The sequence below is a fragment of the Dipteris shenzhenensis genome, chromosome 6, assembly GCF_047967505.1.
Source record: "Dipteris shenzhenensis isolate YYH24624 ecotype China chromosome 6, Dip_SZ_1.0, whole genome shotgun sequence".
Classification (NCBI taxonomy): domain Eukaryota; kingdom Viridiplantae; phylum Streptophyta; class Polypodiopsida; order Gleicheniales; family Dipteridaceae; genus Dipteris; species Dipteris shenzhenensis.
Window position 1 is genome coordinate 4,601,025 of NC_141601.1, and position 14,616 is coordinate 4,615,640.

At 43.1% G+C, this 14,616-nt stretch overlaps 1 protein-coding gene across 1 annotated transcript; it reads right to left on the reverse strand.

Moving 5' to 3' along the window:
* Positions 1–343: 343 nt before the first annotated feature.
* LOC147900666 (transcription termination factor) lies at positions 344–12,955 on the reverse strand. The gene is made up of 2 exons (XM_087376125.1): positions 12,616–12,955; positions 344–1,068 (listed from the first exon to the last, which is right to left on the reverse strand). Exons 1-2 carry the CDS (start codon positions 12,727–12,729, stop codon positions 910–912), a joined length of 273 nt encoding a protein of 90 aa, XP_087232251.1. The 5' UTR covers positions 12,730–12,955; the 3' UTR covers positions 344–909.
* Between the last annotated feature and the right edge of the window lie 1,661 nt (positions 12,956–14,616).

The window sequence follows — 14,616 nt, forward strand, 5'->3', positions numbered from 1 at the left end:
TCCTTGAAGTCTCCTTTGTATAGCAGCTAGAAACTTCGAAACAACGTTGGGTATAAACGCCTCATAAGAATGAAATAAGTTTAAACTTTTGGCAAGCTACATTTTACATCTTATGTCCAATGACATCCATAATCAAGTACTATTAATACTGAAGATTAGAAGCCTGGTAGATGCATGGTAGCCTGTATCATTGAAAATCGGTCCAATTTAACTAGATACTTCCTTTAGGTACTTTTTCAATCATTGCTCATCCAATTTGAAAACGTGAAAGGGCACCGCTCCTTTGTTTGCAGATGAAAAGCCATAGACCTTGACAATAATCAGAATCACTACACTGATCTAGCGTAATGCTAAAAGTCTTACAAACATATCGGAAGTTTATTGATATATGGCAAGGCCAAGAAGAATTGATGTAATGTGAGCTGTATATACTTCATGAAATTTGAAAAAGATGACCTTTGTGACTGGCAGCAGTAAGTCACAAATCCTTCCGAATGCATCAAGTACACAAAATGCCAAGACATCTGGCTAAAATATCTGTTTACCGACAAGGGTCACTCAGCCAAGCAAGTCCAAACTTTACCAAATGAAATGTAGTATTTTTGGGGATGCAGACAAAAGTAGGTGTCAAATTTTATTACCTACCCAACATCTTAACTCCAAAATAAGCACCATGAGTTGGTTACCTGGAAAAGCTGAGCTGAGAAAAGATGAGACACAGAAAGGAAGAGATTTGGACGCTATATGATTGATAGCTCACTAGTGTGTGCTTTGCACATCCAGAGCTGTATTGTAGACTACACATGATGCAACCATTTGGGAAGATCTAATAAAAAGCCCATGTGATACCACCACTGTCTTCCAAATATCAAGACACAAAGCTCAATTCTGACTGGGTAAATGGAGAAGCTATCCAGTTTCTTGCTCAAATTCTTCACCTTCACTTTCTTCTTCCACATTGTCTCCATCATCATCTTCTCCATCAGGTTCATATTCATCTTGATCATTATCAACAGCTGTCTTCCCAATTGGAATCAGGCCCTCATTGGCTGTCCGTATCTCATTATACTGCCAAAGAAGGAAATAAAACTCTTTGAGTTCTCTGGAGTCTGGACTAGTCCGATTTCCATGAGATCGATCCAAGTTTTGATATGTTTGGGTTAGCATGCAACAAAAACTTAAGGCAGAATCAGAAAAAGAAATCTTTATGTTGAAAAAATAGATCCTTCTAAATTTAAAGAAATTCAGAGCAGTCTTTTTCCCTAAAAAGCAGTGGTTAAAAAGCAACCATTTCTATGAATACAAAAGTTGAAAGCTTTACATGGGCACAACTGGCTCTCCATGTACCAAAATTCTTATAAAGTTGGCATACTTCTTTAATTTAGTCGATAAAATATGGACAGGAACGCAAAAGGGAATAATAACAGAAATTTCAAGGCAGAATGAAGTACAGTATCACCGAAGTGAGGACAATTGAGGCAGCCACCAGTTACCCTTCAAGGTTTGAATAAAACAGAATACACAATATAGATTGATGCTGTCTTAGAACAATGGACTAGTGCAGCCCTCCAATGGACGAGAGCCACCACAGCTGTTGCTGAGACTTTACATATGGGAAGTCCATCGGAGGACAGAAAGAGGAAGATAGAAGAGAGTTCATCCCCTGCTACTTTCCACCTTACATGTTGACCTTAGAAATGAACAGTGAAGATTGAACTGCTGCTGTTGTATCCTCATCCATGCATTTTTCCCACACTCCGTACGCATCAGTATCACAACACATTAGCCCTGCAGGGCTCTGCTCTCACCCCAATGGCAATAGGCAATCATCTCTGTCCAAACACCTGCATGAGGCTTGGAGTTGTTACTAGCAGCCCATAGGGGGTCACTCAACTCCCCTCACTGCTACGGGTGTTCACGAACTCACTAAAATACCCGGGCAATGGGTGAGCGCATAACTGATCAGCCCACAACCTTGGGAGCAAGAACCTAAGCACAGGCGTGACGTTGTCATCAAGGAAGGTGATTATGTCTTGCTGTGTTTTCAGAAAGCAAGGCTGAAAAGTGCACGGGGTCGTACTTGGCTATTCCCTAAGCTAAGTATGAGGTACTATGGGCCTTTCAAGGTAACTCAGCAAATTCATGATGTAGCATTTCGCTTACAATTACCTCACCATTGGAAGATTCACAATGCCTTTCATGTGGGTCTCCTTAAGCCTTTTCAAGGTGATGTGCCTACGGATTTGCCTTCGGAGATCCAGCCAGAGGTGGAAGACATGGATGAGATCCTTGTACCCGAGCAGATTCTAGCACATGGGAAAAGGAAGGTAAGAGGTAAAGTTGCACGACGCTATTTGGTGAAATTTTGTAATTATTCATCATTGCATGCGAAGTGGATGGACAAGGACGAGTTAGCAAATACTCCTCAAGCTTTACAGCTTTACCTTGAGGCTTTCGAGTTGGAGCCCACTTTGTGTGGCATTCATTCACGTTCAGCAAAGCGCCAAGTGTCTATAGCATTACCTGATGCACAAGAGGGGAGTTAGTACTTCCATTCCTTTTGTACAAACCTGCTCATGTATCTAGAGGACACTCGGTGTTGCATTTTGTTTCACCCGAGGTACTGGTTACTGACAGTATCTTCGCCGTGAGGGCCTCTATGATTGGTATACTAGTCACTTGATTATGATGCATCTTATGTGCAATGTATTATGTATTTGTTACGATGGCTCTACAGATACATATTCATTGTTGGTTGACCTGTTGGCGGCATTGGTACACTGTCCTTTCAGGTTTGGTTGGTCTGTTGGGTCGCTCCCATTTCACACTTGATCGATCTATTGAAGGCATTGTTGGATGTCTTTCAGATTTGGTTATTTGGTTATTTTTCTATTTCAACTTTGGTTATTTCATTTGCTTTCGATTCTTCCATTGCTATTATTTCTTTTTGTTTGGTTTGCAAGCAATCGAGGACATTTGCCTTCTTTCAAGAAGGGGCACTGTCTCGAGAACATGAAATTATGGGACTTCTGATTTGCGACTCCTGTAATTTGCGTGTGACTGCCTTGAGCCTCTAGGGCGCCAGGATCCAGCCATGAGGTGGGACTTGGGGAATTGAAATTCCCTAGTGGTCTCTTGGAAATAGTGAATCTGCGCCCAGTTACTAGGCAATTAATTCCTAGGGCCAAAGTGTGGTGCAATTCAAAATGGCTAATTTTAGCACAGGACTCCAAAAAGAGCACAGAGCCCTGTTTTTGGGGGCAGAAGGCCAAAATCAGTTCCAGAAGGAACCAGATCATCAGCAGTGAGCTGCCAGAGCCTGCCAGGTGTTGCCAGAGCCAAATCGCCATCTGCCAGGAGCATCTAGAGCCTGCCAGGGGAAAATTGCCATCAGCTAAGGCCAGTTCCAAGGCATCCAAGGCCTGCCAGAAGAAATCGCACCTGATCCAGAACCTTGTTTTGCAGATTGCGATTTCAGCCAGGGTGTCTTCTTCAAATTGTGATTTGATCTCCAAGCTTTCTGGGCTGTGCCAGGTGACTGCGACCTAATCCAGGGCTGTTCCAAGTGATTCTAGGCTGTACAGGCTGCTCTAGAAGATTGCGATTTGCTTTTTCAGGATTCCCAAACTCTGCAAGAGATTTCGACCTGATTTCTGAAGCTTTCTGGGTGTTGCTGCTGATTTTGGTAACTTTCCAGGCGTGGGTGTTGCCAAAGCCAAATCGCCATCTGCCAAGAGCATCTAGAGCCTGCTAGGGGAAAATTGCCATCAACTAAGGCTAGTTCCAAGGCATCCAAGGCCTGCCAGAAGAAATCGCACCTGATCCAGAACCTTGCTTTGCAGATTGCGATTTCAGCCAGGGTGTCTTCTTCAAATTGTGATTTGATCTCCAAGCTTTCTGGGCTGTGCCAGGTGACTGCGACCTAATCCAGGGCTGTTCCAAGTGATTCTAGGCTGTACTGGCTGCTCTAGAAGATTGCGATTTGCTTTTTCAGGATTTCCAAGCTCTGCAAGAGATTTCGACCTGATTTCTGAAGCTTTCTGGGTGTTGCTGCTGATTTTGGTAACTTTCCAGGCGTGGGTGTTCACTTCTAAGCTGCTTTTGGGGCTATGCCAGAGCAAAATCAGCTTTTCTCTGCAGGATCTAGGGTTTTCCAGCCCCGGTGACCTATCTTCTGTGGATACTAGGTAGAAGAAGGCCTGCTTTTGCCGTTCCCTAATTGGTTGCTAGCTAGTTATTGCATTTGGGCTTCTTTCCTCACGAAGAAAGGTTGATTTATGCTGTTGGGAGGCAACCTGTTTGGAAGTGCTTTGTTGATTGATTGCACCAGAGTTTGGCTCTTGAGGGCTTGTCTTGTAGTTGTTCAGCCGTGTCTGGCTGGTTGGGCACTTGGTTGTGCAATTGCAGTTATGGCACAGATAGTGGATCCTTTTGGGGTCTCTGTTGCTGCTTTGGTTGGCTGAGGACAGGAGGTTGTCTAGTAATTGGATGCCATTCACCGTTTGGAGTTGAGCAGGGAATTACAGGGTGGGCTGGATAGGGAGTCTACGGGCGTTGGTTTGCCTGTGGTGCAGCTTCCCAGAGACCTTTGTAATCAGCCACTTGGCTTCAAATGAATGTTAAATAAATACCACAAGGGGCGCCAACGTTTGGGGCCAATCGGTGTCTTTGTTTCTGAGTAGGAGCACTCTAGCTCCCCTGTGATTCGATCTGTGATGCATAACTATTTGTCAAATTACTATGTATGTTGTAATTAAGTGGATCCCACCACCCTTAACGTTGTTGAGGCTGGTTTCAGTAGCTCCTAGGAAGCATGCCAAGTAGAAGCCTAGCCATCCTCAACAAATCCGTCGCTTGACCAACTATGAAGAGTTTGTTTCATACCACCTTCATTTTAGTGGCGTGGTCCTGTACGGACTTTCCTCCATCCTCATGCCGTAAGCTCCGTCTCAAGGTCGAGAATCCTCATCGTTATTCACCTCATACATATTCTTCAATATGGTGCACAGGACGAAGGAATTGTTTGTTGTTTGAATGAGAGAAAACCGCACCTGCCGTGGTGCCAATGATAATGACCATGGCCTCCACATCATGCGTGAGCCAATCGCTCAATAAAGCAAGATCTGCCTATACAATAAGTGCTGGCGCAATTGTAGTGGCCAAAGTTATGGTAGGCTCGGGCATAACTCAACTTCCATCACAATCTCCCAAGTCAACCTCAACACCAAATGGCTCCGAGCCTTCATCTTCCAAAGTGGGTAACTTGTCCCACCCAACTTACCCATTTTCCTAAATTCCGAAATATGATACGTCATACCCATGACAATGAATTGAAAGAGAGAGAGATAGAAAGTCATACGCCTGCTTGATCTGAGTCACCCTCCTTCTCACAAGGGCACTAGTCTTTCAAACGTAAAATATGATTCCCTCAAGCTTTGAATCAAGGTCATCCTTCCCAAGGTCCTTGCTCAAGCTCCACCACTTGTGAACTTCCGTCATGGCTCTGGTACCATGTTAAGAGCAAAACAATGCAGCGGAACTCTAATCCGAAGGTGGCCCAAGGACTCACATAGTGGTATATTTGGAATCCAAAACATCTTGCCTTAAGCAACACACTTTTCACAAATTGATCTCTGCTCTGGTTATCATCAAATCCGAACACAAGAAGGCAATCAGTGCAAGACAGCTTTTCGAATGACGTACAAACACTATGAATGTTTGGGCATGCATTTTGGGTTAAACATTGCCCCCGCCACATTCATGACATTAATGAATGAAATCTTCAGGACCAACCTTCACAAGTTCATCATCATTTACCGAGTCCAATTCTCAGGCGTGCCTTCCAAGGTCCGACTCTACGCATTTCTGGCCTGCACGAATCCCGAGGCATTCCTTATGGCTGTGCAGACTGCAGCAACTGCATTTAATGACCTTGTACGGACTGTACAGAGCCTGTAAAGCCTACTGTACAGACCTTTTCCAGCAGTACAGAGCTCTCCCTTAGCTGCCCATTGATTGACACGCTATCCCAAGTGGTCTTTGCTGCTGTCTTGCTGATTGCACGGCTCCCAAGTCAGCTGCACGCACCCCTGAGGCAGCTGCCCGCATCCCGAGGTGGATTTTGATCGCTGAATTGCTGTTGCACGCATTCTGAAGCACCCATTTTGAAGCAGGGCTGTTGTTTGAAGCTGCACGGTCAGTTCCAAGCTGCAGGTGGATTTTGCCATGGAAGATTAGCCCTTCTTCTCTTACCCTGGCCTCTGCACCCCGTGAGCCTTGCTCTTCTTTCTGTTCTCAGCTCCCAGAATCTGTATCTCTCTCATTCTCTCTCTTTTCCCTTGGCAGGGAGTCATTTCTACACCCTTGGGAGCCTGGGCAGAGGATAGGTGCGGGAAAGAGCTTGCCCTCTTCCATGGACAGTGGGTATGGACATTCTGACTTACTTCTGGTTTGCTTTTGCTATCTTGGAAACTTGTTGCTTGCATTTCGTTGTTTGGAGTTCTTTCTAGGCATTACAGGCTGTAGGTAGAAACCCAGTCACAAAGGGTGTGCCTAGTGGGTAACAGAGGAACAGATTGGTTGCAGTTTGATGCTTTGAGGCTATTTGAGCAATTCTAGGGATTTGCATTGATGCCTTGTCATAATCAGGTGACACAGTTGTTGAGATATGCCTTAATTTTGACCCTCGCATTGGGGTACTAGTGGTGCACTGGAATTGGATGCAGGCAGAGGCCAAGTGTTGGCTCTGGTAGTGGAAAAATGCAAGCAGAACAGTATAAGGGTGTGCCCTTGTTGTAAAGCAGAATTCCACTTTTGAAGAATTAAATAACTACCGAAAGGGGCGCCAAGGTATTTGGGGCCAGTGTGGTGTTTCGTGTTTGGTTCATTGAGCAGGAGCATTCTAGCCTCCATCCAATTTCTTTTTCAAAGCTGTTTCTAAGTGGTTTTGTGTTTAAGGAAGTGGTTGAAAGCGATGCAATGCGGCTATAAATTACATGAATGCTAAGCTAGTTATGGTTTACTGCCCTTTAGTTTACTCAAGGCCGGTTTCATAGATGCCATCCTCGTCTTCAGCGCATCCTTAAAAGAGCATAAAAAACACCTACAACAAAATTTTGAAGTCCTCCATGCCAATTCTCTCTACATCAACATTGAGAAAAGTGAGTTCTTCAGAACCCAAATCGAATATTTGGGACATATCATTTCTGCTCAAGGCATCTCAATAGATCCTAAGAAGGTCGAGGTAATCCGAAATTGGCCAAGCTCCCACCAAAGTACGAGATGGTTGCTCGAGCTTTGGGGTGCCAGCTCATGACAAGTCAACTAGATTTTGATGGCCTATGCTCCCTTCTCTTGAGGAGGAATCGGTTCTCTTGTCTCGGTGCAAGCTAAGGAAGTCTCCACAAAGGTGAGGCTTCTCAGCAGTGCAAAAGAAAGGACAAAGTAGGTGCTATGTGTGCTAGAACAGAGGGCACCTAGCCAAGGATTGTCGGTCCAACAACAAAAGTAAGTCTCAGTGCTCACGCCAAGACTACTAAGTCAGATTCATCTTCCGACTAGTCCGGTACTCCCAAGGCAGCTGCTGCCCAAGAACTCCAGATTACACCAAATTTCTAACAAAAGGAATGACTTCCCCCACGTGTCATAGCAAGAGACGTTGTGTGGGTGGGAGAGAAGTACCCAAGGCAGCTGCAGCCCAAGAACTCCAGATTACACCAAATTTCTAACAAAAGGAATGACTTCCCCCACGTGTCATAGCAAGAGACGTTGTGTGGGTGGGAGAGAGGGCTGATTGCATCTCCAATTATTTGGAATTCTGGTAGGCATGGACTAGATATGTTCGAAATTCATTGCTTGACATCCCAAAGACTATGGACACTCATTGTTTGAGGTTCCTGAATGTGATGTGTTCACCGGTTGGGTGTGGTTTGTTTCATAGATCCTCATACTCCACTTGGAACTCAGTGTGGACTAGTATGGGAAATCAAAGCCAAGGAAATCTCTTTGCTGTTCAAGGTGGCATTATGTTTTGAGGATCTGGACTGTTAGGTGCTTTCTCTGAGCTGAATCCAGTTCATGGTGCTAGAGGCTCCATTGCATAGTTTTTTCCATATGTTCCATACTGCATATGCATACGGATATAGAAGATTGGATAAAGTATGGAAAAATGCCCCCGTCTGAACCTAAAAGTTTCATACTTTCAAAACATAAGGTATAGGAAATTTTATTAAAAAGTTCAGGTTTCAACTACTTGAGCATTCCAAAAATATATCTTAAACAATGAACAGTTATAGAATCTAGATTCACAAACATTGAAAGACAAGTCACTTCATAATTCATCAATCGCCAAATACATCAATGATCAAGGATTGAAGAGTCATGAGGCTTAAAACTTTAAAAGACATGAAAGTTGGAACTTGGAAGTTATTTCTAGACTACTTTCAAGCACCACAGATGGAAACTCTAAAAGCTTAGGCAAAAAAGAAATGAGGTTACAAAAAAGGAATGAGGCTACAAAAGTCAAGACTCTAGCTTCAATATGCTAGTCTAGAGTCTCAATGGTCAATTTCTTCCTCTTCTCTCCCTCATCACCATCATCATCATCGTCATCATCATCAAAAACTTAAAGTTACACAAAACCTACCTAGTCTGGTCAAATCGACCTAACCTAATCCCATTTGGGTTAGGTTAGCCCGACCTGCTGGTCGGGTCAGGCCAACCCTATGGTGGGCCAGTCAGCCTGCTCTAAGCAAGCCGACACAGCTAGGAAGGGCCCAATTTATAGGCCCTCCCTCTCATACTTGATGGTGGTCACTTGGGTCCTTCACTCCTCACTTTATCCCTTTGTATTCCTGGCATAGTTAGGGGAAACGGAAACGTTTTGGGATTTCTGGGAGGGCTGAAACGGGGAACGCCATGTCTACAAGGGGGTTTAGAAAAGGGGGATTTGAGATTGCATTCAGCACAATGAGCACACACACATTTAGGATGTTACAGGTATTAACCTATAGCCCACCTGTAACTTAAACATAGTGCATAGTACATACTACAATTTAAAATGAAAAAAGTTAAAGCTTGAACACTGCCAGTCTAAAACGGCCCATTTCAGAAAGGCGGAAACGTATCACGCCCCTTCTGGAACGTTTCAGAAGGAGAAAAGTTTCTGGACCAGAAACGTTTCAGAAGGAGAAAAGTTTCTGGACCAGGAACATTTCTGCTGAAACATTTCGGGGCAAAATAACCCCCAAAATGCATTTCAGTGAAGCTATGATTCCTGTATACATACAATTCCTATTGCCTGACTCAGTGTCAACTCTCTCTCTATCTCTCTCTTTTGCATGCTTCCGCACGTGCACTACTTTCACAGTAGTAGGTGCAATATGAAAAGAGTGCCTATGCAATGAAAGAAAACAACTACATCACTTTTGCCTCTTTAGCTATAGTCTATTCTGGCAAATACCAAGTTGATACCAAAAGAAAGAGAAATTAATGAGAGAATGGCTTAGTGAAGATGCTTGTAACCTATTTTTGTCTCTTCACTAAGAAGCTTTTCTCTAATGAAGTGGTGGTAATGCAAGTCTCCCTAAATTCTAATGGAAGTTTCCAAAAGTGAGCTGTGAACTCTGTCACACTCTGATTTGAGTAACTCAATAAAACCATACCACTCTCTGATAGGTTGCACTTGGGTTTGGCAAACAGACCACCAAAACAAAGCACCTGTTTCAAGATGTAAGATTGCCAAAGAAAGCTTCTCTTGATTAGTTATGGATATTTGAGAAAAGTACAGCTCAAAATGCCTTACCAATTCATAAGTTAGTCTGGATCTCTTGATCCGTTGTATTTGGAAAATTCAACCCTTTCTTTTGGTTAGAACTTGGGACTTAAATTTTGAGGGTGGTGTTTCGCCTTATGAAGGGTCCACAAATAGTTGTTTGTAAACATATTTTTCTTGATAGATTGCTCAATAAGAGTATCCAGATGACCCACTAGCCTCTCAAACTAATCACTCTCATGTGGAGGAGACGGGACTCTAGCGGTTGCTCAAGAGGTAGAAGAGATATATTAGAATCATGACGCTTAACAGAGAATTGAAACATGGTCCCTTCAGATGTCCTGTTGAGAAAAGCTTTCTCACCTCCTCACTTTGAATGGGCATCCATCCTTTCCTCGAATTCTATTGTAATAATTGTAGGAATTTAAGTGATCTTCCTCTGTACTTAGAATACAGCAAATTTACAGATTTAAGGTACTCCCCTTAAGCAGGTTGTTGAAGTTGCTGTTGTACTCCCAAACGTTGCTGCTGTCATAATACTTCAGCTGTTGTGTGCATGAGAGAGAGAGAGAGAGTTGGTTTCAAACAGCCCTCTGAATGTGAGGTTTTGATGCTCCATTCCCATGTTTGGATAGTACATTTCAACCCAGCCATGCACCTTGAACTGATTTTCTTACTGCTTGAACAGGGTTCTTTTCCCGTTCTGTTATCTAGAGGTGCCCACTGCCCACTAGTGCTCTCAACGGTGTAATGGAGAATGATCTAGGACATCTTCTCCTTCAGCCTATTCACACAGGGGTCGGGTGAGGGAGGGGGACGAGTTTAAGACTTTCCCTCTTGTCATAAATTTTACCTTTTCAGAATCCGCCCCAATTTTTCCGCTCCAAATCCCCCCCAATCTCCAACAATCCCACATGCATCTCTCTCCTGTGCGTGTATATACGCGCCTGTCCTGCGCGAGTGCGTCTGTCACAAACCAGCCAACATCTTGCATATACAGTATGGTTCACCTTTGTCCCGTGTCTGTCGCGCGTGTATGTCTAATGATCCACAGCACCACGCACCGTAGGCCCAAAACATTTCACCCTGAAACCAAATGTTTACGAAACTCTTCAATGCATGCTGATGTATGCAATGATGCAGAATTTGACAGAGTATTGGCCCTCTAATGGGAGAGAAATTATTTCTACGCTGACCTACATGCAAGGTGGGAAGAAATTACGGATAAATGCAATGTGGAAAGAATGCACACTCACATATGAAGAGGGATATCCCTTCATTCATGACCCTTATGATCACTCAAGGACCATCTTCCCATTTCAATCTACCCTTAGCCTACACCTCTTGACCTCCCATTCTACGCATCCTAATCTGATTGTGGAAGAACACTGAACGCTACTGAAGAAGGTGGAGCTACTATTGAAAGATGCTGAAAGCTAATGCCCTTTTATATAAATTGCTTCCTAGGCCTGGCCATTGACCACATTGGTCAGACTTAACATTGACAAAAAAGAAAACAAACTCCAAAAGTCTGGCTTTTCAACCTGTTTCGCTGCCTATTGCTTCTGCAACCTTGCACGGCATTGATGGCACTCATTTCACTGCTTGAAACCCATTTATCCCACCCTGACTGTGCTATGCGCTGCTAAAATAGCGTCCTAGATGGGCCAAGGGTGTAGATGCTTGACAAGCTGATCCTTAGAGCTGATCACTCTAAGCTAACGTAGAAGACTCCTTCCAAACGTGTCCTATGATGGAGAAAACGCTGTCTTCAAACAACTATACAGCATCCCTACAGGACATATGGCATGCGCAAAGCTACAGACACACGACCGACTGTGCGATGACAATTCCGAACTGCAAATAATAAATCATGGGAAGCTCAGCCAAAAGCCTTTAGGACTTGTTTGTCATCGATCCCAACAATGGCCCATGTGAACTGCATTTGGAACTCTCTCAGGTCGCAATGTCTGTGGATGGATGAAGGTTTTAAGCTATATGAGCTCCACCATGCATTACGAACAATACATGCTATCACTACCTTAGTTATCTCACCACGTCACTTGAGCATGTGCTACGCACTCAATGCTACTTCTCCATAAGTAAAAATTGAATATCAAATATCAAAGATACTACGCTGCATCAAATTGGGCATTCCTGCTTAATCTCTTCAAAATTGAACTCAATCGCTGTATTCCTTTACATCCAATAAAGGGTAGGTCCACAGATAAATAGATAAATCCTGATGTAAGTAACCTTTACTCTTAAAGCCTCTTAGCCTTGCAATTTCATGCCTTCAATCTTTACAAACTCTACTGCCATCTTCGTGAGAAATATGCTCCTTTCATAAAGACCCTGCTTGTATCAAGCTACTGCGTGTACGTTGCAAAAAGCTGGCTATAGGTCTTTTTTCCTCAAAAATTTTAGACAGCTGCTTATAAGGGAGCTATTCAAAGTATGTTTAGCAGAGCTAATCTTAAAGCAGTTAAAGGGGCCTTGCAACGGACTCCAGAACTTTGTACGTTTCACCAATATTATAAGACGTGACATGAGATGATCCGGATGCTATTTGTGGGGAGACATTAGGAATGCACCATGACTGCGTTGGTTCAAACTCAGATTCTGAGGCGCACTTCATGAACTGGCTGTGACTTTGATTTAAGAACCACAAAAACGTCCAACCAAACGTATATCTAGCATAACTTAGTGGATTGTAAACATATGCGGTGCTTCCATAGCCCTTCTGTCAAGATAGCGCATTCCGAATATTGTCTGGTGTCATGTTCGGAGCGCTTGCATAAAAAAGCATTTTTACAACATAGATGCGGTTTGTCAATTAAAACCTTATCTTCCAGTTCTGCTTCTTCCTGGGCAAGGAGGGCCTCTTCATACTGAGGGACTGTCCATTGCGAGTGATGCTCGAGTGTTGGGGGCTGGAGAGTGGGGAATCGCAGCATATCGGATGGGTTCTACGTTAACGCCTCTGGTGAAGCGGTACTAGATAATCTGTGTCTTCCGATTAAACAGGCATTCACTAGGCCTGCCCCAAATAGAAAGGAGGAGGAAATGGTGGAGATTCCGATTAAACAAGCTGAATGGCTCCTAGCGTTTTATCAAATTATTGGAGTGCCATATGTGGTTGCCTAAGTGAAGCCGACGGGCTTTTGAAGAAGCTCATTTTTCCACGGGATCAGCGCCACGTAGTAGGGATCAATGAAGTTTCTACCTCTTAAACACAGGCCTCCAAAAATAGCTGTTGAATTTGCTATCCCGGTCACTAACAATGCCGGCTAGTAGCCCATATAATCTATAGATATGCTCCACAAATAGCCTAGCTAATTCTGGAGTTTTAACATCTTCATTGACAGGAATAAAATGAGCCATCTTGGTCAACCGATCCACAATTACCCACACAGAGTTGTGCCCCCTCTGTAACCTAGGTAATCCTACAATGAAATCCATGGAGGTGCTTTCCCATTTGCCAGATGGAATCTCCAATGGGTGTAGGAGACGTCCTACCTTAAGGCATTCAACATTATTGACCTGGCATTTGTAGCACTTAAATACATAGTCTTGGACGTGCTTACCTATTCTAGGCAAAAAGAATTGTCTTTTCAGAAGCACATATGTCTTCTGAATTCCCGGGTGTCCAGCACTCAGACTATCATGACATTCAAAAATAATTTGGCACCTAATGTCATTATTATCCAGGACACATACTTTACCCTTGTACAGCAGGTAGCCATCTTCAATAGTATATTTTTTCCACTTGAGTCCTTTATCACCAACCTGTGGTGTGTCGCCATTTCCATGTGACTCCTCAATGAAAGCCTCTCGATAACTTGGATCCCTAATTTTAATTGCTTTCCATATTTCAGAGAAGTGAGGATCAAACTCACATTTCTCCTTTAAGAACTCTAGGAAATCATTATGAAAATGAGTAAAACTCAGTTCATTAACAATTGGCATTCGGCTAAGAGAGTCTACTACCACATTGAACTTCCCTTTCCTATATGTCAATTGTATATCAAACTCTTGCGTTAACTCAGCCCATCTAGCTTTTCTACCTTTAAGCTATGGCTGATTACAAATCCACTTAATGCTCTCCTGATCAAAAATGATCTCAAATTTTGCACCATATGAATAGTGCCTCCACTTTTTTAAAGCATAGACTATAGCATATAGTTCCTTCTCATATGCCAAGTAATTCCTTTTGGCACGATCTAACTTTTTTGCTTTCAAAAGCCACTAGTCGACCTTTTTGTATAAGTACCACCCCAACAACAAAATCATTGGCATCTGTCTCAACCACGAATGGTTCATTGGGATCCACTACTTTTAAGATAGGAGTTGCCGCTATAGCTACCTTTAATTTTTCAAAACTTCTCTTTTGAGGTTTATCCCATATGAAGGTGCTTCCCTTCCCCTTAAGTTGGTCCGTCATCAGAATAGCAATCCTAGAGTAATCTTGGATGAATCTCGTATAGAATCCTGACAATTCTAAGAATATCTGTAATTCTTCTAGATTTGTAGGACGTGGCCATTCCAATATGGCCCTTACTTTGTCAGGGTCCATACAAACCCCTTCTTGGGATATTATATGTCCCAAGTATTTCATTTCTTTTGCAAAGAATTCACATTTGGATTCTTTAGTAAAGAGTGAATTATCTCTAAGCAGCTGGAACACTTTTCGCAAATGTTCCAAATGCTTTTTCCTGGTTTTACTATAAATAAGGATATCGTCTAAAAATACTACAGCAAATTTCCCTAGATATGGCCTTAAGACACTATTCATAAGTGTCATGAAAGTTACTGGAGCATTTGTTAATTCAAATGGCATTACT

What these genes read in the sequence shown, in the direction of transcription:
- LOC147900666 (XM_087376125.1), bottom strand. Translation starts at nt 12,729, where the DNA reads ATGCTGCGATTCCCCACTCTCCAGCCCCCAACACTCGAGCATCACTCG. An exon ending in AAGCAGAACTGGAAGATAAG is followed by an intron (nt 1,069 to 12,615) that starts GTTTTAATTGAC and finishes CTTCTTTGGCAG; the next exon opens with TATAATGAGATACGGACAGC.